Source organism: Oreochromis niloticus, linkage group LG5 (genome assembly GCF_001858045.2).
Source record: "Oreochromis niloticus isolate F11D_XX linkage group LG5, O_niloticus_UMD_NMBU, whole genome shotgun sequence".
Classification (NCBI taxonomy): Eukaryota; Metazoa; Chordata; class Actinopteri; order Cichliformes; family Cichlidae; genus Oreochromis; species Oreochromis niloticus.
In genome coordinates, this window is record NC_031970.2 from 17,628,339 (window position 1) to 17,651,854 (window position 23,516).

General features: G+C 40.5%; 3 protein-coding genes and 1 long non-coding RNA gene across 6 annotated transcripts; 1 reads left to right on the plus strand and 3 right to left on the minus strand.

Annotated features, from left to right (window-relative positions):
• Positions 1-1,196: 1,196 nt before the first annotated feature.
• Positions 1,197-6,725, minus strand: hyal1 (hyaluronidase 1). 2 transcript variants are annotated; one of them, XM_003448388.5, is made up of 4 exons: positions 6,628-6,725; positions 5,379-6,289; positions 5,200-5,289; positions 1,197-3,137 (listed from the first exon to the last, which is right to left on the minus strand). In XM_003448388.5, the coding sequence occupies exons 1-4, from the start codon at positions 6,686-6,688 to the stop codon at positions 2,811-2,813; spliced, it is 1,389 nt and encodes a 462-aa protein (XP_003448436.2). In that variant the 5' UTR covers positions 6,689-6,725; the 3' UTR covers positions 1,197-2,810. The 2 variants fall into 2 exon arrangements, with proteins under 2 accessions (XP_003448436.2, XP_005453546.1); XM_005453489.3 differs by having other exon boundaries at positions 6,632-6,688.
• LOC112846903 (uncharacterized) lies at positions 2,948-16,027 on the plus strand. The gene is made up of 2 exons (XR_003220115.1): positions 2,948-3,086; positions 15,292-16,027. It is a non-coding gene; the product is annotated as an uncharacterized LOC112846903 (long non-coding RNA).
• Positions 7,608-12,521, minus strand: hyal2a (hyaluronidase 2a). Its single transcript, XM_003448316.3, has 5 exons — positions 12,419-12,521; positions 12,203-12,274; positions 10,804-11,776; positions 10,236-10,325; positions 7,608-8,614 (listed from the first exon to the last, which is right to left on the minus strand). The coding sequence occupies exons 3-5, from the start codon at positions 11,731-11,733 to the stop codon at positions 8,222-8,224; spliced, it is 1,413 nt and encodes a 470-aa protein (XP_003448364.1). The 5' UTR covers positions 11,734-11,776; positions 12,203-12,274; positions 12,419-12,521; the 3' UTR covers positions 7,608-8,221.
• A 2,245-nt stretch (positions 16,028-18,272) lies between the features above and the next one.
• Positions 18,273-23,489, minus strand: tusc2a (tumor suppressor 2, mitochondrial calcium regulator a). 2 transcript variants are annotated; one of them, XM_013273283.2, is made up of 4 exons: positions 22,874-23,489; positions 21,395-21,624; positions 19,105-19,225; positions 18,273-19,004 (listed from the first exon to the last, which is right to left on the minus strand). In XM_013273283.2, exons 2-4 carry the CDS (start codon positions 21,535-21,537, stop codon positions 18,939-18,941), a joined length of 330 nt encoding a protein of 109 aa, XP_013128737.1. In that variant the 5' UTR covers positions 21,538-21,624; positions 22,874-23,489; the 3' UTR covers positions 18,273-18,938. The 2 variants fall into 2 exon arrangements, with proteins under 2 accessions (XP_013128737.1, XP_005453543.1); XM_005453486.4 differs by lacking the exon at positions 22,874-23,489 and adding an exon at positions 22,734-22,867.
• Between the last annotated feature and the right edge of the window lie 27 nt (positions 23,490-23,516).

A 23,516-nucleotide genomic window follows, 5' to 3' on the forward strand; every position in this document is an offset into this window, starting at 1 on the left:
CACCAGTTTGCGGCAGCCGTTTCTATCAGATAAGGCAGCATTGTACATGCCACTCTTAAATCAATCAAGGTCACCTCTTTGCTCCCTTTGCTTCTGTGTTATAGCGGGTTCAGTTCATAGTGGGCACCCCAGCCGCTGCACAGCAGGGATGTAAACTTATCAGAACCCGACATACACAGACAAACGGGGCTTTACCTCTGCTTTTATTTGACTTTTTCAGTGATTACTAGCACTCAGAGCTTTGACCTTGATGTCTGATGCTCTTTTGCTGTTAGTAAGTTGTCCAGCAACACCACCTGCTGGTATAAAAGTATAAATGTATCAGTCATTATGCAAATGTACTGTTTGTAAGATTGGGGAAACCTGCAGTCAGCTGAGACTGAAGAAGTCACTTGGATGAGTGACGAAACGTTTCTCCCCAGGAAAACGCTACGTCCAGATGAACAGAATCAACGTTTGGAGATTTACTTAACTGGATGATTGAGAATGCATCAAGATATAAATGTATAAATTTTACATAGAAAAGTTTATAGAAAGAATAAATGTTAACTACAAAACAAAGAGCCCCAATGTTCTTTGTAACATTATTAATGTTGATGTGTTCTATACTCGACATGCAGACTCGCATGTCTACGAGTGAACAGTCTCTGATCTCATATTCTTGGTAGAAAACTGCGATGAGCTGCTTCAACTTGTATTTTATTGCATTCTTGCAGCCGCACCCCTGCCCTGCAGCTGTCTGAGTAGGACTAAAGCGCTCCTTCTTTTGACTATTTAGATGAGCAGGTCCATGGTCTGGTACCATGCACTCTCAACATGTAGTAGTTCCACCGACATTGGGAATGCTGGTGAGATCAGGTTTAACGTGCAGAAATGATATTTCAAGAGACGCTGATGTAAAGTATCAAATATATATGAATTTATTATGGAAATAAACTATCAAGGAAAAGAGAGATGGTGCTACAGCAGCCATGATCATCCAGTTCTAACGTTTAAAATCCAGGAGAACACCCACAGGTTTCACGCAGTGACAATTAACATTAATTGGTCCTTGCACAAATGTTTAAAGACATTATAATAGTGTTTTCTGAGCACTAATTTGTAATTGTTTTTACCCACAAAGAACTCTTAATACTGTATTTAAATATTTCAACTTTAAACCATTGCTCAGTCTTGACAGTGCTTCTTGTATGTGCTTCTTTGTTTCACATGAATACAGGACGGAGTTGCAATCAAACCTTTTCCCTAAATGAAATCAGAATGTCTCTGAGTATACAAATACTGCATTGTTCAGCTGCTGGACACCAGAGCTCCTTCACTGATAAGCTGAGATTTTTTTTACCCGTAGTAACACGCCTTAAAATACCATTAAAGAACAGAAAGTGAGCACTGAATTCAGACTCTGTGCCCAACCTTATTATGGACAAAGTAAGAAAAGTTCAAAGTAATAAAACAAAATACTGCAGTAGAGGAAACCCTCTGTAAAAACTGTAGTCACATAAAAGTTTAAAGCTGATTTCTGTCACTCAAATGATAATATACAATCACTGGACATTTTATTAGGTACATCTGTCTAACAGCTTATTGATGCATGGGATAATGCCTCGTTAGGAATGCAGACACGGTCAAGACAACCTGCTGCTCAAACTGAGCATCGGAATGTGGAAGAAAGGTGATTTTATGTGACTTTGAACATGTTATAGGTTAGCCTGAGCGTTTCAGAAACTGCTGATCTTCTGGGATTTTCCCACACAATTATCTCTAAAGTTTGCAGAGAATGATCTGAAAAAGAGGAAATATCCTGTGAGCAGCAGTTACTCTGGGGGAAAATGTCTTGTTGATACTGGAGGTCAGAGGTCAACTCATTACCACAAGGTATGCAGAAGAACATCTCTGAACACATGACGCGTCAAATCTTGAAACAGAAGCAGCAGCAGAAGACCACACCGGGTGCTACTCCTCTCAGCTAAGAACAGGAAACTAAGGGTACCATTCGAATGAGCTCACCAAAGTTGGACAATAGAAGATCATAAAAGTTTTGCCTGGTCTGCCAAGGCTCAGTTTCTGCTCTGAAACAGGGATGGTACAGTCAGAATTTGGTGTAAACAACATGTAAACGTGGATCCATCCTGCCTTGTATGAACGGCTCATGCTGGTGGTGATGATATAATGGTGTGGGGGATTTTCTCTTAGCACATTTTGGGCACAGTAGCCTACCTGAGTATTGTTGCTGAACGTAGCTATCCCTTTATGACAACAGTGTATTCATATTCTGATAGATGCTTTTATATCCCAAAGCTCAGATCATCTCAAATTAGTTTTTCAAACATGACAGTGCACTCAAACGGCCTCCACAGTCACCAGATCTCAATCCAAAAGAGCACCATTAGGATGTGGTGACATCAGAGGCTTGCACCATGTGCAGCTGACAAATCTGCAGCAACGGCGTGATATTATCATGTCAGTGTGGACCAAAATGTCTGAGGAATGTTTCCTGCACTTTGTTGAATCTATGCCACAAAGAATTAGGGCAAAAGAGGGTCCAGCCAGGTGTACCTAATAAAGTGTCTTAGTGTATCTTGATACATTCACTGCTAAGAAGCCATTAATTAGCTACTAGTTTCAAAAGTGCAAAGCTGCTGCATTTACAAGTTTGAAAAAAGAAAAAGGCTAAAACAAAAAAGCCAAAAACCATGACACTGCTTAAAGAATTTCCCTTAACAGGAGAGCGCATGCACTCTTTGAGTTTTCAATTCCTCAAATTTTACTGCCACTTATTTAAACAATGCTCTCACTTGCTTATCTAAGTCTTATAGCTGAACAGGCTCAGAGCAGCTCTGACCCCTCCACCCAGCGTAACATCTGCACTGAAACTCAGACTCCATTAGCTTTACATGACGTGGCTGCAAACGTCCTAAAACTTTGTATTTCCTCCATCCATTTGGTTTCCTCTTGGACACCACTTTCCACGAGGCAGGGTCAAGATGGAGGTAGGCCTTCGACTGCGGATCCTTCCTCTGACACCGTCCATGAGAGGAACACATGATCTGACTGCAAAGCGTAGCCGCTGATGTCACGTTTACCAGGTAAGGACCCAGAGTGTTATCGATGTAGGACTTGACGGCAGCACAGGTAGCCTGAAAGCAGGAAAGAAACATGATATGATAAACCAGGGATGTGTGCAGGAATGCCCAATAAAAGCTTTAATGTCACTTTATATAACAGAATCTTTAAGCTATATGCATGCTCAGGTAACAGTATAAATATGTTATTTAGTGTAAAGCTATTACAAAAAGAACAAAGACGTATTTAGGAGCAGGTAACATGTCCTGTTTCATTCAGCATGAAAAAAATGCATTACGACTGTTACAGATATTACCAGTGGTCAAAGCAAAAGGTGCTGAGAAAAGCGCCACTCTAGCGTCATCATCAGTAAACTATTAAAAACACAATGCGTCACCTTGTTTTTTACCCGGTGATGCTCATGAACACATAAACAAGCACTCTGGCTTCTTTTGACTCAGTCCCATATACCAAAGTCCTATTGTTTAAACCACTTTAATCTGCAGCTGAAAAAAATCTCCAGTAAATGCTTCATTTACTCCCATCTGAGTAATGTTTGCCAAATATCAGTGTCCAGCTGTGCACAGAGCTCATTTTACAAAATGAAACCACACATTTGTGATGGGATGTACAGTCATGTTAAAAAAGAAAGTACGCCCTCTGACATTTCTGAGGTTTCTAAATATCAGGATAGGATAAAAGCATTATCTAGACATTAGCAGGTCTTAAAATCACGTAACTACAACCTTGGATGAAAAACAACATGTGACATATTGCACTATGTTGTTTATTTAACAAAAACTAAAGCGAAATGCAGAAGACACGTGTGAAAAGCTAAGGGCACCCCACGATTCAGCAGCTTGTACAACGACTTCTAACAGCAGTAGCTTGAAGAAATAGCTTTCTGTATGACTTAAGCAGTCTCTCACATGGTTCTGGAGGAATTTTGGCCCATTCTTCTTTACAATGTTGCTTCAGTTCAATGTGGTTTGCGGGCACTTGTTTACAGCTCTCTTAATTCTCATTGCAACACCTTCCTTCTCTTCTTTTTCAGCCACTCTGTTGGAGATCTGCTGCCTTGCTGGGAATCACTGCCCTGTTGCATGACCCAGTTTCAGCCGAGTTTTAGACGCTAGAATATTTTGGTATGGAGAGGGGTTCGTGGTCAACTCAGTGGCTGCAAGGTGTCGAATCATCCCTCCACCACTGTGCCTGACAGCTGGTGTGAGGTATTTGTGCTGATATGCAGTGTGTGGTTTTAAAAATCTGTCAAGGATGGTCTAGAAGTCTTGTGCTTTCTTCAGATACAACTTTGCGAAACAAAGGTGTGTCGCCATGTTCTTTTTGAGAGAGAACAGGTTCTCCTGGCAACAATTCCAAACAAACCATACTTGTTCAGTCTTTTTCTAATTGCACTGTCATGAACTTGAACATTTAATAAGCTAACTAAGGCCTGTGAAGTCTGAAAGGAAGCTCGGGGGTTTTATTGCAACTTCTCTCATCAGCATTGCACAGTCTGACCTCTGGGTCTTGCTTCAGACCATTAAAACCTCTTCTTTCACACAGGTGCTCACGCTTACTGATGATCAGCTGATCAAGTGTAATCAAGTTTCTCCCTTTCAATTCCTATGGAAGCAGTAAGGATACGTTGTATTTTTCCACACACTGCTTCTGCATTTTGGATTCATTTTTGTTAAATAAATAACAACACGGTGCAATATATCATATCTTGTTGTGGATCTGAGGTTGTATTTACTTTAAGACCTGCTAAGAGCTGGATGATTTTTAATATGTCCTGAAACTTAAATCCTTAGGATTGAAAAACAGTACTGTGTGCGTTCAGCAGGATTGAGAGGCCTTGTAGCTGAGAGGTAACAAATGAAATATACAACAGAGTGATTCCAAACAGAACTTAAAACTAAAGAGCCTGAATATACAATAAGGAAGTTTTAAAGTAAGTTTTTTTTTTCATTTCAATCATTTTTGTGCAATACAGTTTCCTGTGTGTAACTTTCTACACTTTTAAGGAGTGTAGCTTATTAAACAAAGACCCTTATAGGTGTCAGAGAGGAATGTAACATCCTCACTTTCACTATTACAGCCAATTACATCAAATGGACAAGTCAGTTATTGTACCTGAGTTTTGGAAAGAGCGTGGTCGCCCCAAAGAACTACACCAGCAGAGCCTAAAGCGGCACTCTCTCCAATAGTGTAGACCAGGTGCTCCTATTAGACAGAAACCGAGAGGTGAACAAAACACGCAGCCCCAGTCAAGACAGTCACACAATGTTTGAGTTGAAACGTCTGATTCTTGCCTGAGAGAGAAATTCCAGCGTGTATGTGTAGACGATGCGAGCATAGGCGTACACGGGTGGCGCAAACGGAGTCACCTGATCCGCTGCTCTCATTGCCTCCAGGATGCGGTGGTGGCAGTAGAGGAGCACTTCTCTGCTGAGACTTTGCATCTGGATGCTGAGATAGATGTCGGGATACAGAGCAGAGGAGGTGCTCCACAGCCAGAGAAGCTTGTCATTTCTCTTTAACTCCACAGGTGGACACTCCCCTGTGTAGCCTGTGCTTTTGTTGCTGTAGTAGTTGTAGCAGTTTGGAAAACCATAATAGCCCCACAAACCATCTGGTCTTGCTGCCTGCCCCAATTTCAGAGTTTCCTCCATGAAATTCCTCGCAGCTTTGTTAAACTCCACACGTGCTGCGTCATCTACTTGTTTGGGGCTCCAGTCTGGATGCTTAGACCTCACTAGCGCTTTTGACCCCTCCTGGTATATCTTCTTAGTGTCCCAGTTTCTCTCCCATTCAGGTCTCCAACTTTCCCAATCCACCACACCCAGGCCTGGGAAACCCCTGTCAGGGATATAGGTGTTTACATTCTCCCTGGCAACTTTGAGATGTTTGTCAAGGCTGCTGTTTTGTGGAACCCCGCCATTAATAGCCTCTCCCTGGTGGGAATACCTTGGATACAGACCAAGCTTCTCAGCATAAAAGATGGTTATGTTCTGACCCATAAAGGTTTGATTCTGGTTTTGGACAATGTTAAACATCCCCAGGTCAAGGTCAACGCCATACTGAGAGAGGCAGTTGGCACTTGGGGCGTTCCACACAGTCAGGAAAGGCACTTTGGAAAAAGGTGAATTTGGATAGTGCAGCCCTGAGACGAGGCTGATCAGAATTAAGTGCAGCAGCACCGCGGGCTTGAAGGACCTCATTCCTGGCAGGAAGGAAACGGTGTTTATTGTGCTACCCAGCAGTATTATTACATTTTAAGAGCATATTGCAAAATGTTGCTCTTTGTTTAAACAAGCTTTTTCAGTTATAAGACAAATCAAATCAATGCGAGTTTAAAGAGTTTTTACTATTTAAGAGCCAGGAATTTTGACTTGTTTCTATATACCACTTATATACTTGTTTCTTTAATACTGTTTTAATACTTTTAAAACTCCATAATTTTCCTGATCATTACAGATGTTGTGTGATGCTGTTAACCTGGCTAAAAATAATAGGCTCTAGTGTAAAATAATGTGTGAAATTAACTAAAAGCAAGCTTACCGACTTTATAAGTAGAGAGGGATTGGAGCTTGTGGCCTTGTGAAATAACCACAAGTCTCATGATCTGAAAGACATGTTCAGGAAAAGGGGAAGCAACAAAAGCTGAACCAATCAGAAGTGTCCACAGGAGCTCCAACAACCAATAACAAGAGACATGCAAATCATTTTATGGAGAAGACAGATTTAAAGTCATAGGCAAGCTAGCACTTCCATCATACTGTACAAACTTGAAAACAGTTTTCAGATTGTTTGAATTAAATAAAATTTAAATATAACAATCAACAGTTTATTGGGGGACTTTGGAAAGCTTAACGTTTTCTGAAAAACCACCAAGTGAAGCCATAATGAACTCTTCCACCTTGCAATTTAAATATGTGCTTTGCTCAACTCTTAAAAGCATATAAAAATAACCAGTGGTTAACAAAAACCTACAATTACATGGGGAAGGGGGTATGAGGCTGCTGCTGGCAAAATGAGTCCCTCCCTGAGAACTAGCTGGCTCGGACTCCCGAGGCTTCACTCTCAACTGCTGACAATAAAATCATACCTGTATTAACCCCCAAAACCATATCTCAACTATATTATCTCCTTATATAGTTACCAAAAAAACCTGTCACACTTACTTTACTAAAACTACACACAAACCACGACAAAGCAGTTTATTTATCCAAAACTGGCTGGCACAGCGGTTAGCACCATGGCCTCACAACCGGAAGGTTCTGGGTTTGAACTTGCACGTTGGCTGGAGCTTTCCAATTTCCTCCCACAGTCCACACATTCATCCTAGGTTGATTGGAGAAGCTATATTTGTCTGAGCCTGAATGGCTTTTCCGCACAAACTTTCTCACTAAACCGCCTACACAAAACCTGGACCTCCCCATAAACCACTAATACACCCGAGTTCTCTCTCCTGTGTCTGTTGTGACCATGGCCCCTCGCCCACTTAGGCAGCCTTCCGCCTTAAATTAAAACACAACAACCTCAACAAAGAAGTTTATTTACACTGACAAATGCCATTTTTGTATAAGAGACATCAATATGAGAAACACTGTGCTTCTGGAGTCAAACGGCCGCTGAAACATGAGGCTCGTAGAGATGTGTCACCCTTTTAAAAAAGTAGTAGTCATGTTTTGGACAATAAAATCGTATAAAAAAAAATACATTCAAATAAATACCAACACTGTGATTGCCTCTATAAACACATCAGATGTCAGAAAGAGGCCCTGTTTAAAGAAAATTTAAAAGAAATTAGGCACTTCAAATATATTGTGCTGTTATCAGATTTAAGTGAATCGTTTTCCACTTTCACCACATACATTTACTCATTCACAGCATTTACCACAGAAGCATCCTCTCTCCGAGAAGCATGGACAACTTGGCAAGCGGTGAGTGAGAGGACAATGTAAACAGGGTCATTTCCAGCAAGTTTTTTTTCTTTTTTTAAATGATTAAAAGTTAGAAACAAACACTACTTTGGAATTTCCACAGCGGTTCTTACGATATACAGCAACAGAAAAAAACCACACACACCTATCTTCCCTTCACCTCTCCTCTTGTGCTCTTCTTTTAGACTTTTACAGTTACATAATGGGTATTACCACATGAGCAGGCAGACAATCAGTAAGATCAAACACTGCAGAGGCGATGCTGTGGCTCGAGTCGCCGTCCCTTTTTGGTGTAGCGGGTCTGTTTGATCACAGAGCTCCCCCTGATACCCGCTGTAGCACTGACACTGGAAGTCTGCTTCAAAACCTAACCCGCCCGCTTTGCCGAGCTCACCGGTGACCGTCAGCTTGCCGTTCTTCTCGACGATGCCGTGGGTGAGGGGATTCAGATGCAAGTAAACGTCACTGTTTGGGTTTCTGCGCAGGCATCGGCCGTGAGAGCCGCAAAGAGTCTGGCTGCATAGCTCTGCTGCCGTGGAGACATTGAGGAGATACTGATTCAGTGTGCCCCGCAGATATTTATCCAGATCAGAGCAGGTGGTCTAAGGGAAGAAATAAGTGGATACATCAAATCTTCATGTATTGCGTGATTAATCTGAAAAATATGAAGTAACTAAAGCTCTGGAATTCATGGTATGGAGAACAAATTGCTATAAATACACTTTGTAAGTAAGTGAGTAAAGGCTGTTTGTTAATCAGCATGCTCTCGAAAGTTTAGATGATAACATCTGTGGTTAAAAATAAATGCGACGTATCCAAGTGATGTGTTTAATTTCACAATCGTTGTGTGCATGCTTACTTCGTTGTGTGCACAAGTTTATTTATGAAGCGTATTTCACAGACAGATGTCACAAAGCGCCGTACAAAACAAAGAGTAAAATAAATACGAAAAGTGTCATAATAGCCCATAAAAATCTGTATTTTACAAAAAATAAAAGAGTAATAACAATAATAATTATAAATGTAGTGCCACAGAGTGAACGGCTCTCTTCTACCTGGTCTTTAGTCACACACGCAGAACAACTAACAGATTCTGAGCTTGTGAATGAAGACAGCGAGCAGCTGGGATAACTAAAGTGCTTGTATGTAAATGCCAGAATCCTAAATCTATTGGGAGCCAATGTAAAGAGTATAAAATAGGAGTTATCTGAGCCTGTTTGCTAGAACGCATCAATAGTCTGGGATCAGCGTTTTTATACCTTAGAGACGTGAAAGAGATCATTTATCCAAGCTGGTTAAGCATAATGGAGTAAAAGCAGGAAGCTGTGTGGAAATACTTCGTACTATTAGTACTCAAATACTCAGTACCTGAGTAAATCAGTTACATTCCTACTGATCCTACCCATGCTCTCATCCTGTGGTGCTGGGGACTGCTAGATTAACAGTCACTCTAATCCAGGGATGTCAAAATGATTTTACATTGTGGGCCATGAACAGTCCACTTTGATCTTAAGTGGACCGGACCAATGAAGCTCCTCTTTATATCGGTGTGTAAAGAACTTTACCTACACATTTAATCCCTGAGATATTTGAATATAAGGAAAACAAGTGTTTTTCCAACAAACATCTAAGATTTTTTTGCATAATAAAGAAATGCTGTTTGGGCTTAAATTGAAAGAAATAAACATCTAAAATGACAGAAAAAGTTCTGTTAGCTCCCTGCGCAGAAAATAAATTTTCTTGTTGAAGTCTCTTTATGCTTGGACCTTTTGCACTTCAAATCATTACAAAAGTCTAGTTTTGCGTGTCTATTGTTATAATGTGACATGATGTGAACAATCTGGCTTATGCAAGTTACTTAACTGTCATATCCTTGCCCAATACATTTGAAAACTAAACTTTGAAAAAAATAAATAATCAAGTCAACTGCTGCAGTTGCAAAACATCCCTTTTTTAATGATTGCTGATTTCAAGATTTTGGATTTAATGGCCCAAAATGGAATCGAAGTGACAATCAGCGCCTGTGTATCTGATCATGTGGCTTAAGTCATTAACTGTAAACCCTGAACTTTGAGAAATATCTCCTAGTATCAAACGCCTTCGCATGTCACAGGCAAGAAGAGCAGCTGAAAAGTTAAGATGATAACATCTGTTCCAAAAAATGCATACACCGTATCTGATGGATTGATGAGTTCGTTTCGCAATTGATGTGTGCATGCTTACTTTGTTGTGTGCATAAGCAATATCTCCCCACATGATTATTCCAGCTGCTCCCAGGGCCACACTCTCCCCGATCGTGGACACAAGGTCAGTCTGCAAAAGATTACAGGTCAAACAAAAGGAAAACAGTCAGCTAAGTAAGTGTCAGAGGGTCATAGGCTACTGTATGTGAAGTAGAGTGCCCACTCTTCTGTTCTCATTCTCCCATAAGCAACTGGTCTATAAGGGTGTTTAGAGTGACTTTTAACTTGACCAACACCCATCCTGCCTACTCTGCACAAATGAAAGGTATTGGGGTGTCTGACTGCCAGCAGGACAGGAAGGGACTGTGGCAGCAGATAAGAGATGAATCTGAGCAGCATGCATTAACATTAACGCTCAATGACAGTTCTATATGTCAGGCTTTTGTTAAGAATTAGCAGGAAAAAGATAGAAGAAATGTTTCGGAATATAGTCAGTAACATGGCTGGCTCAAAACTTCATTAGTGTCTTAAAGGAAAAAGCAGGAAAAAAGTTCCAGGAAGAGGAACCAAATTCAACACTGGCACTGTTTCCAAAGTTAGACTGTCACCTCGGTCAGCTGCTCCAGGGAGTTCATGTATGTGGGCCGCGTGTACACAAAGACAGGACGTGCCAAGCCATCGCCCGATGAGGCCAAACGCATCCCCTCTTTCACGCGGTTCCGCACAAACTGGCGTCCGGAGGCTGATGAGCGCAGCAAGCTGCTCATATAGATGGAAGGGAAGAGGGCTGTGCTCTCAGTCCACAACCATTTCAGCTGGTCATTGCGAGACTCCTCCACATCAGGACAGCGTCCCGTGTAGCTCTCCAGAGTGTGCATGTAGTTGTGGTTGTAGCAGTCAGGAAACAGGTAGAAACCCCACAGCTGGTTGGGCCTCAGGTTCTTAGCTTGCTTCAGTGTGTCTAACATGAACAGCCTGGCAGACATCTCAAACTCCTGCTGGGCCACTCTTTTCACCCGATCAGAAGTCCAGGTTGGGTTCTTCTGGCGCACCAACTCCTCAGAATGTCTGCGGTAAATATGTTTGGGTTCCCAGTTACGTATCCAGAGGGGACGCCAATCCTCCCAGTCGATAACAGCTAAACCCGTGGCCCATTCTGAACGTATGTACTTCTTAACATCTTCTGGCATTTTCTCCAGGTGCCGTGTGCGACTGGCCACCTGCGGAAGTCCCCCATTCACCGGTGTTTCATCTTGTTCAAAATAGGGGTACAAGCCCAAGCGCTCCTTGTAGAAGATGGTCAGATTCTGATTGACAAAGCCCTCATTGGGTGTAGCCACAATCTGGAACTGGTCCAGCTGGAAACGAATTTTATGCCGCGGGGCACAATCTTCAATCGGGGCGTTCCAAGCAAGGAGCAGAGGCTTTCGGGAATACAGTGGCCATCTCGTGGGCTTCAGTCCCAGAGCAAAGAGGCAGTCCCACAGCGGGACAATCAGCAGCAGAGCTTTCCAAGCTAACAAAGTCCCGTGCAACATGTCTTCAGATGTGGATGGACAAAAAGGACTGCCACACTCTGCTCTACAATCCACAAGAGGGAATGACATTTTAGTTTCCTGAATACACATTTAATAAGGTGTTTTCTCTTAAACATTTTTCATTTTATTTATTTAAAACCAACTTTATAAATACATGGACATAAAACAAAAGCTTCTCTTTTGTGACATTGCCACTGCAGATTAATTTACATAAATGTCTGCAGACTATTAATGTTTTCTTAAAAATAAGAAAATAAATAAAAGAAAGTAAAAGAAAAATAATAATACAACTTTCATCCAAAAAAAGCATCTTTTCATTGTTAAAGGCTTCTCTAAACTGGATTCTACCTCTAGCAAGCTGTTAACATAAATTGCCTTCAATTTAATTACAGTTTGCAGCTCTTTTATTAGCAATAATAAAAAGGTAAAGTTAATCAACTTCAGCTTCCCTACAGATGGATACACTTACCTTTACTGGCAGGCTGGGGAAGCATTCCCCCAAAGACAGAAGCCTACAACTTCACTCCGCGTTTTGGCGTTGCTTTCAAAACAAATAGGAAAAAAATTCAGTATAAAGAAAAAGACGACGGGGTAACTTTACAGCAGCACATGCAGCTGTGCTGTGTCTTATAACCTCGGCTCTCCGGCTCCTTGCGGTATGTAAAACTCACAGAAGTCAACTTACCCCCTGCGATGTTGTCAGTTGCAACTCGTTCAGTCCCGAGTGCCAAACCACTCTCGGGATGAGATGTTCCATTCGGTCTGAGGAAAAAGGGGGGGCCGGAGAAAGGAAACGGACATCCTTAAAAACAAACAAACAAAATCTGTCAGCGGCTCTAATTCGTTTTTTCACTTCACTACTTCAAACTGCTTCGCGTATCAGTTTAGTGAAACGTGCTTTGATTGCGTCCGGTTTTGGTTTTTTTTCTCAAGGCTTCCCCCTGATTACCGGCTCAGCGCCTGAATGGGTCGCTCCCAGAAAGTTCGCCTCCACGCTCCGTGAAACAGATACACTGTAACCAGGGATGGCAAGATCTACAAAAGGTCACAGCAGGGCACTGTACCACATCTCTAAATATAAGACCGTGCTTACAACTCACCTTTCAGCTGCATGACAATCGTGTTAAGGATATTGAAAAATCTGATGGAGACCGTTTTTTTATTTAGTTTTTTTTAGTGCATTTTCCACCTTAAAAGGCCTAAAATTGTATATTATTGTGTGTTGTGTTACTGTCTGTAACACAACAAACCTAATTTCTATCATAAATAACGCTCAGAAAACATTCTCAGTTATAAGTTACCAATAGGACCCCTGCGCCAACCCACAGTATGGATGTTATCTGAGTAGATGTGCTCAGTAGGTGAACTTGACAACAATAACAAAAGTGTAGACCAACATTGTTCCAGCATAGAAAGATGCTTGTTGGTAAAGTACCAATTCGAATGATATAGTATTTTTTTCATAGCCTTTACATGTCCCACGAATCTAAAAACAGACCTCAGATCTAAAACCAGGGTCAGGAAAGCCCCTTTGACTCATACCTGCTGACCTTTAGTGTTGACTTTTCTTTTTGTGAGACTTGTTCCATCGTAAAACATCCTACATTCAGTTATTCATTGTGTTTATGTAAGAGATCACTTAAATAGCTTAAACAAAAGAGCAGATATAGCATCCAGGGTTTTTTATTATTATTATTATTGAAGTATTAAAATCTTTTGTTTAAGGTGGTAATGCTGTAGAAACACCCCAGTCACAACTGCTCTATACTGTACAGAGTAAAATCTACCAAGAGAATGATACAATGATATATCTAAATCTCTCTGAACGCTCAGTAAGACTGGAAATGTGGTAAGTACACCAAATAATCCAGTACCCTTTAGAGCCACCTGTAGCAGCAGTGACTTGAAGTGGTTGTTTTCTGTTTGACTTTATCAGTCTCTCTCATCTCCGTGGAGGAATTTTGACCCACTCTGCTCTACAATGCTCCTTCAGTTTGTTGATGTTTCCAGGCATTCATTTTTGCACAGCTCTCTTGAGGTCCAGCCACAGCATTTCAGGCAGACAGACAGCTGGGTTTTGACTATTGCAACACCTTGATTCTTTTCTTTTTCAGGCATTCTGGTAGAGTTCCTGCTGTGCGTGGGATCATCATCCTGTTGCATGACCCAGTTTCAGCCAAATTTTAGCTGTTGGACAGATGGTCTCACATTTGAATCTAGAGTACTTTGGTATACAGAGTAGTTCATGGTGGACTCAATAAGTCATGTTTGGTTCTTCCAAATAATCTCTCCTCTTTAAAATGCTGTGGTGACATGCTGGCATGCTTTGGTTTTTGTCAACAGCACTCTGCATTATGGCCAGACTTCACTTTGATCTCATATGCCCAAAGGACACAAAGGACACAGCATGACCAAGTCTTGTGATTTGAACCCTTCCAAACAAGCCATACTTGTTCAGTCTTTTTCTAATTGTAGTGCCATAAACCTTAACATGTAGCATGCTAACCGAGGCCTGCAGAGTCTAAGATGTAATCTAGAAGTCTTTTGTAATTTCTCTGAAGATTGCACAGTCTGACCCATAGATTGAATTTGCTGAGGGATCTGATCCTAGGACAACTGTGGCAGCAAACTGTCCAAGTTTCTGCTTTTATAGAGGTTCTCATGCTTGCTGATAATCAGTTATTCAAGTGCATTTGATTAGCAGCACATGGCTGCTACTTAGCCTTACTTAATCTTTTACTGGACTGCACAGACTCTCCTGAAAACTTGATTTTTTTTAATGTCAACAGTATGTTTTAATAAATTTACAGTTTGGTTGTTTAGGCTACACAGTGCATCATCTTTCATATGTAGTTCAGTTTTAAAGTATAACATTTACCTTTGAGATATATACCTCACTGGTCTGATGAATATATTTTTTTAATTTGCCACTGGTGTATTTTTCAAAGCTTCTTTTTATTTGATTAGTGTAAAATTAATACCTCAAGTCTTTTGGTTGCTGGTACTTAGGTATTTTAAAGTTTCCTTCCACTTATGCAGACTTGAATGTCTTGAACACACTTCAGAAAGCGGGCAAGAGGCATCTGGCACACAGATTTCACTGCTGCCTGGAGCATGTGATGACAGCCACTGGCGAGGGCTTAGCGGAGGAACCAAGTACCACATACTGTCATGTTGCCAAGTACAGTAGATATGGCAGTGGAGAGGAGATAGTAGAGGCCAAGTACGGACATGTAATTAACTAAATTTAACAACATGGAATGATTTGGAAAGATTGGGGAATCCAAATGTGCGCTGTACTTGAAGGTGATTTTCTAATCACTGGTGCAACTTTTGCTTACGTCTGTACTCCATGAGTGAGATCTGAAACACGGCATTCCTGGAAAAGGTAACGTTTTCCCCAGGAGATACATGTGAACTGAAAGATCCCTGAGCACATGACTAGGAAGAGGTGGGGGAGCCTGGAAATTCGCTGGTTTCCTGTGCCAAAATCCATTTCGCTTGTTTTGCTTTTGAGCTTTGCTGACTCACCTCACCATGTCATCTGCTTCTCTCTAGGGCTCTGCAGAGTAAGGAAAAAGTGGACCACGGACAGACCCGTGTGAATGAACAGGGAGGGAAAGGAACAAAGGAATGGCTTCATTTCCGTCTACTCTCGGCTTCCCTTTGACCTCTGCCTCCTGAACATTACATCAGCTGGAGTCAGGGATCGTCAGGAAGCTAAAACAATGGCAGGGAAACTGCCAACACACCCTACTATCTTCCCTTTTTGTCCCAAACACTTTATGAATTGTGATACATGTGGGGTAATCCTCTGACTTGGTGAATTTGAACTGAGGAATTATAAATGGTTGTAACATCCAAACATCCAGTTTATATGAGAATACAACAAAACCCACATTTAAAGGCTCATAATGCAAACAAAGTCTGAAACTGAGGAGCACATATCCCAAAAAGTTGATCTGGATGTAACGTTTTGAGTGGGGGAAAAGTTTCATCACTCATCAAAGTGACTTCGTCAGTCTCTGAGGAGTGCAAACATTACATCATTTGTAACTATAACCTTATTTTGTGGCTTTATTAGAAAAAATAGGAGATTACCACTAAGTTTCCTCAACTTATTTGTAATGACTATGTATAATCTCACTGTAACACGGTCAAATGTAACAGAATCCATGTGAGAACTACCACAAAAATGGCTACAGTAAGCACCTTTGTTTTACTTTAAAGCACTACAGTTTGTTAAATGACTCCCATGTAAACAATATATCTATTTTACTGTTCATAATTCAAAGCATGGTTTAGTTCTATTTCTGCTGATAATTTATAGTGAGTGCCTCTCTCAGCCTCAGCCCCATGGACAACTTTTCCCCGTATAAACACACTGCATTTGTGCACACTGCACATCAGGGAGCACATTGCGCAGATCAGAGCGCTGCTATTTGGTGTCATATTCATGAACTTAGTGCATTTTTTATGGCTTTACAGGAAAGCGTTCATCCTTTAAGCGAAACATCAAAGACCAGTGGAGAGAAAACACATCAAAGGGGCTGACCTTTGGCCTCGAAACGCTCCGACCGCATTCCACACAATTACAGACACCAGAGAATGCCTGCAAAGGAAGCCCTACCCATTTATTGTGGGGATTTGTCATCTGAGCGCAGTGAAATATGTTTACATTGCCATTAAAAGTTGATACTACGCCAGCTGGCAACAACAACCAAAACTTGTCACAATCTGAGGCCGAGCTTTTAATTTCACCCCTATTTGGGAAAGCAAACTCCACACAAAGAATCTCCAAAAGTTGAATCTGTTCATCTGGACGTAGCGTCCAGATGAACGTCCATCTACGTCCAGATGAACAGATTCAGCTTTTGGAGATTTACTTTCCTGGATGATTGAGAATGCATCAAGACGTCCACACAAAGAAGTAAATATGCACGATTTTAAAAAGTTAAAGCAGGTAGATTTCTGCTGCCATCTAGAGGAAATGTGGCTTTTATGTTGCAGAGGTCTTGAGTTTAGATTTTCTTTTATTAAAATGGGAGAAAAAAATTAAGGGGGGAAAAAAAAGAAGTTTGATTTTCACCGGCAGCCTCAAAGCAGGGTCAGACAGAAATTCAAGAAGGCGACGAGGAAAATCTAAATATAAGCCAGAATCTGGAGATGCCAGGGTTATGCTTACAGCTGTTTCACAAGTACAGGGATCACTGACCCCACATTCAAAAGTCACCATTTGGTTGAATGCAATCTGCACTTCACTTAATATTTTCTGAATAGTTAGCAACTTAAAGGATTTCTTGCGAACATGTATAAAATCGATTCAATCTCATTTACTTCCTCTTCAGCTAAAAATAAAAATTGCTGTTATCTTTCTAAAGTTCACAGAAACGGCATGACATTTTAGTCTTACTTGTTTTCTTAGAAAAGAGAAGCACGACCGGCTCTGTGTCCACAGACACCAAAAAAACCCAATGTTTTTACTGTGGTACGAAAAACAAGATGTTTCCTATTTCACAGACGCCAACAAGTCTCAAGTTACCACATTACACTCATGTAAGCCATGTAAGAATCATGACTGGCTACCAGAACACTAAAGTAACAAAATCTTCCTTGTACAGTAGTGTGAAAAAAATTGTTGTCAGGCCTCATTTCTTCATATTTTACACCAATGGACCAGACATTTCTGTATTTTTTTTTTTTCACCTGGTCTAGAGCAACAGCTCTCCAGGTTTTTCTGTAGGCCTTTCAACTTCATCTATAAGACACAGTAGAGGCTTTGTCATGATTTGTTGCTTCATTTAAGCCAGTTGTATTGGGGATCTTCGCAAAACTGATGGAAGTGAATACATACGATTTTGATCCACCATGCAAAACAATCTGGAAAGCATTTGATTGGCAAAGGCTTCCTTTCTCAGCATGACAATAACCTGCCATAATACCTGGAAAGTAAAACACACAGTGGAACTCTCAGCCATGAATTGGACCTCAACATTAATGAAGCAGCGTGGGATCATATCAACAGAGAACAAAAGGAAGCCAAAAACCAAAACTCTCCATGTCCTTCAAAAAACCTGGAGAACTATTCCTGAAGAATAAAGCTTGAATGCAAATGTTTAGGCTGTGTGGAAGAAGAAAGGTAGTCGTAACAAATCTTGATTTTCAAGCTTGTTAAAACTGTGGAAAAACTGTTTTTTTACCTCATATGTTGTGTTTCCATTTACGTCTGCAAATTCCAATAAATCGCTGCACCGATTTCCCATTTTCCCAGCAAAATACAAAGAAAGGAAGGGTGACTAAAGACTTTTTGCACACTAGTGTAAATCCAGGACTTAAACTCAGATGTAAGGGGAAAAACTTCACTTCCTAATATGATAAATGAGAACATGGTCTTCCGGTGTCTAACTTATTATTCTGCACTGTAAGGTCAAACATCCCAGTGCAGTAACAACAAACAAGATGAACTGCACCAGAAAGCGTCAGCCAATATGAAAAAAACAAAACAAAACAAAACAAAACAAAAAACAAGAAGATTTGAGTGATTTTGCTCAGTAAACCATTTATTCAAGTATTTTCAACTAAGAAATCTGATGTTATTTACAGTACATTATGTTCACTAGTGCAGGTCTGAGCGCCAATAACTGAGACCATCTCAGACGTGACAATACAGAACATGAGTATATACAAGAAATTCAACAATCCCTCATCATTCCCACCCTGCAACTACATCTTGCATTCGTAGTTCACACATGCACCCAAAACTAGCACATGTACAAAGACACATACAAAGTCTACATCTCACAGAAGGCATGAATTAAAGCCTTTTCACGTCACAGATGTTTTTCCCTGCAAAATTTAAAAAAAACAAACAAAAAAAACAAAAAAAAAAACAAAAAAAAAACACACTCAACAGGAGAAACACAAATTCATCCAAAGTATTCTCCAAGTCTGCATACATATCAGCTGGGTAGTGGAAACAACTTGTACCGTCACTATTTCTGTGAATGTCAAAATAAAGACTTGTTGAATTCAAATGTATAACATTTAATTCAATATATCATTTTTCATGTGACAGTTTGAAGTTTCCTTTTTCCTCTGCAAGCCCCATTCGCCAGTTCTTGACTGCAGCTCTCGGGACATGAACAATACTCTGTAAAGAGGACCTGCGGCTGCACCTCATTGCAGACCAGTCACTGTGCAACGTGTCACACCTCACAGAGGACGATGGGGAAATCAACATGAATACACGGGTGGTCGAGCTTCACAATTCCCTGGGGAGAAAAAAAAAAAAAAGAAAAAGAAAAAAGGAAGAGGAGTGATGGCACTGACCATATATCACCCTGTCACCGCAACAGCATGTCCCTAGCTCACCTGTGGAATTAGATTTTTCTGGATCCTCTTCAACTTGGACTTCTTTCTGCCATTTTTTGTCACGACTGTCTCCTCGTAGAATTCATGGGCAAGGTCACCGTCCTCATCATAGTACAAAGAACTGCCAACACAGAAGAACCACAGAAATGCTGTTTAATAATTTATGTTTATAACATGTTTCTGTTATATGCATGCTAATTGGGTTGCAAATCACTGCTAGTATTAGTGTTTTTGCAGAAAAAGATGCAAGTAAATATAGTTTGAGTGGTTTGAAGTAGTGTGACCTGAATCCGATTGAGATGCTGTGGTATGACCATAAAAAGGTGGTTCATGCTTGAAAACCTTCCAATGTGGGTGATTTCGGCAAAGATGAGTGGGCCAAAATTCCTCCACAGCGCTGTAAAAGACTTGTTGCCAGGTATCACAAATGCTTGATTGCAGTCCGTTGCTGCTAAGGGTGGCCCAACAAGTAATTAGGGAGTAATCACTTTTTCACACAGGCCCATGCAGGTTTGGATTTTTTTTTCCCCTTAATAATTAAAACTTTATTTAGAAACTGCATTTTGTGCTTACTTGTGTTATCTTTGTCTAATATTTAAATTTGCTTTATGATCTGTGTGTCAAACACACAGAAAATAGAAAATCAGGAAGTGGACAGACCACTGTATATAAATAAAAGAATGAAAGGAAGCTTTCAAATTATTTTTTCCTACTTTGCTAATATGGGTAACAGGTTTGAGTATGTCATTTTACGTAACTGCAATCTAATCAAAATAGATTGGAAAACACACCTCTGGTGTTAGCACATGACTCAGTCATGTCCCTTCCTCTTTGTCATGGCACTGTTGTGTCATGCTAAATAGGTTTCGGTAACAGAGTTGCAAATATTGCAGTGCATAATTACTATTCTTTGATTTAGGGCTCTGTGATATGATGAAATATGTCAGATGACAATATTAAAATGTTTATCATTTTCATATTATACTCTATTGTTTATTGCTTTTACTACAGAATTTTTTCCACTGCCTTAGATGATAGTTTGCAATAGTCACCATGACATCCCAGAAGGACCAGCCAAGACAAATTTCGAAGCTCATTCCTAAATGAGGGGCTAACTCTGTAACACGGACATGGTTTGGTAATGAAAAGTCTGACGTGGACCACCGGTGCCCACCACAGGCACTGACACAACAAAACTTTCTACCACCTATGGAAAAAAATTTAAAAAAAATCACGTGAAAGAGCACGAAGAGAATTTACAAATGGGAAGCAAAAAGAGCCATCAAGTGTTAATAAACCTCAGACTGAAATGTTGGAACAAGCTCTTGTCTGTGGTACACCACATAATAAAGACTCACAAAGATAATAGCAGTCATTACAACTTATATCTAGAAATAGATTTTGCGCATTGTTCAAAACATTCGACTCAAGGTATACAATCCCCAACAAAAATGCACTTAGCACAAGTCTATTTATCTCGTTTATATTACAAGTGTCGGGCAAAAGTACTGGAGGAAATCAACAACGTAACATATTATGCTGCAACAACAGATATGTGAACAATTCGAACAACACATTGCTGTATGAGCTTAACGTTGCACTTCATCCAAAACTGAACACTCTGCAGTCGATATTTTCAGACAGGCTATTATCTGACAACAGGATACAACCATACAGGAGCAGTAAGGATAGTCAGAGGCATTGGGGAAGCACTTGAGTCACGGGGAATGCGTAGGGTCATCTAGTATGTGTCACTATGGGTAACTCCACACAAGGCCCATAGTTATTTCACTTTTGATTATTTAAGTTAAATGTACAGAAATGGGCGCCAGTTTAACTCAGTGTGTGGAGCGGCCGAGAGCGGTCTTCCCCGTTCTCTTTCTGCCCCCGCTTTCCTGTCCTTTCTTCACTGTCTCTCTCAAATAAAGCTGAAAAAGGTCAAAACAATTATTTAAAAAAAAAATTACAAAAGAAACAGTTTCCACATGGTGATTATATGTCAACCAAATCAAAACAAAAAAATTAACATTAAAGATGACCTTTAATATTTGACATGCAATTTGCTTATTAAGAACTTAGGACAAGAGCAAAATTATTATTTTGCAGTATTCCTCAAGAGCTGTTTTTGTAATTTAAATAATATTTTGGAACTGCTTACTAGGCTTACATTTTGTCTCAGGGCGAGTGTAATTTGCATAGCAAATGTACGTTTTAGTATTGTGTGCATGGATTATTTTCAAACTCAAGGGTGGGATAGAAAACGTCCTTTCAACATGTATTATTTATTTACCTTCTCCTTGTAAAAACAAATGGTGTTGCATTCTTAGAGCCTTTCAGCCGGGCCAGAGACTGCTCGTTCCCATCATTTCCTGACTCGCCTCCGCTGCCTGAGAAAGGCCAGACACCTTTGGCTTTGGATCCACTTCCTCCCATTCTCAGAGATAAGGCATAGTTAGTCTCAGATTAGAGCATTCAGTCTGGTTGGTAGCCAGATCCTCAATTGCTTACCAAGGTCAGAACCTGAAATGTGAAAGTACATAAGTAAATTTCACTGCCTGGTGTCCGAGTGAACGGTTTACTCAGCTGCCAGCTGTTGAGACGTTGTTTGCTTACTGACTGCTGGCTCTACTTTAGTGCATAAACGACTCTGTTGGCAGAAAATGGCCAAGCTAAACTCAGAAACATCTAAGTGTAATCTTGAGAGCTTGAAAGAGAAGGCAACTACACTTATTTTGGGTATCAGATATTTCAAGAGGCTTCTTCAATTCTATAAAAAGAAAGAAAGAAAGAAAGAAAAGGTGGAAAGTCCTTCAGAAATGGTTGTGTCATGGACCTACTATTGATCATATGAGTCATCACATGAGCCAAGGCGCAGAAACAAATCAACCCATCATTTGACCCTACTGAGGTCATCTGAAGCAAGTTTGAGTGGGGATTGAAGCGCCTGGAAAGGGATCTTAAGGCTTCATTAAGTCATCGATAACTGGTGTGGTAAGCTGCCACCTCTGTTCAATGATGCCCTCCTTTACTCCTCTCTCAAACCATCTGTCTTCTAGGTTTTAAATATGAATATGGTCATACAAAAAAGAGCGTATTTTGTCTTTTAGGTGCAGGTGTTTCTAAAAGAACCGCGCCCAAAGGGGGAAACCCCCACCATGAGTTCAATACCCGGGACTCTCCATCAATTTTTAATAAGAGCTAAGGAAGCCTCTTGGATGAGAGGTAAAGGTGTCACAAGTCCAGTCGCCTCCCTTTGGAAGGTCTCACGGGCACCATCACCTAGATGGCTGAAAACCTACACTAACACTTAACTATAATAATAATAATAATAATAATAATAATAATAATAATAATAATATCTCAATTTTATTCGTGTGTGAGACAGTGCCGTCTGTTTTATATCGTTACGTTACACTACGGTAGCTTCACCGTAAGCTAACCAACTGGGCCACAAAAAAGCCGAATCTAAACGCATTAACTGTCACTCAAAACGCTTGACACCTTACTACAGTCACTTAAAAACACACCCACGGCTTCACAATATATTGTACACCGTCTAATATTTTGCAACGGCGCCCGTTTGATGTACGGTGACCTACATGTGGCTAATGACTACCGGCTAACGGTACCTGCAGTTAGGTGAGGTGAGCTAACAGACTGTTAGCTTCCGACCACAGACGCAGGTTAAACAATAACACGCCGGATAAACCACAGACGAGTCTGCAAACACACTGCTGCTTTGTACACGGGATTCTGGCAAATATCTTACCTTATGGTACACTAAACCTGACATGTCCTGTCATAACTTTTACTACTAGCTATGTTTAGCTAGCGCTGGCCGTTGCTGTCCGACCGACGATGACGACGACGATAGAGATCAGCTGATCTGACCGACTATTAAAGAAAAAACATCACCAATATTTAACTAAAGAATTTATTCATAAAGATGCGTTAAATGAAATCTTTTTATGTTTAAAGTGGGTGTTCATATCTACATCTGAGTTTAAAAATGTATATTATGCATACAGTACTGTGAGAAAGTATTTGCCCCCCATTTCCCATTTCGTTAAAAAAAACAAACCCTAACCTAACCCTGATTACTGTCAGACCTGTCGAATCAAAACAGAACTTAAATAAGACTTGTTTAACAAAGGGAAGCAGTTTTAAAGATCTGTCTAGAACAGCAACAAAATAATCATTGATGTCTATCAGTCAGGAAAGGGTTATAAGGCCTTTTTAAAGCTTTGGGACAGTGGTTAACCTTCCCAGGAGTGGCCAGTGTACCAAAATTAGTCCCAAGAGCATATCTATGTCACGAGAGAACAAAAAAGATCCTATAGATCCCCAAGACTTTTGGGAGGACAGATGAGATGCTTTGGCGTGACCTTAAACCACAGGTGTCGAACTCCAGG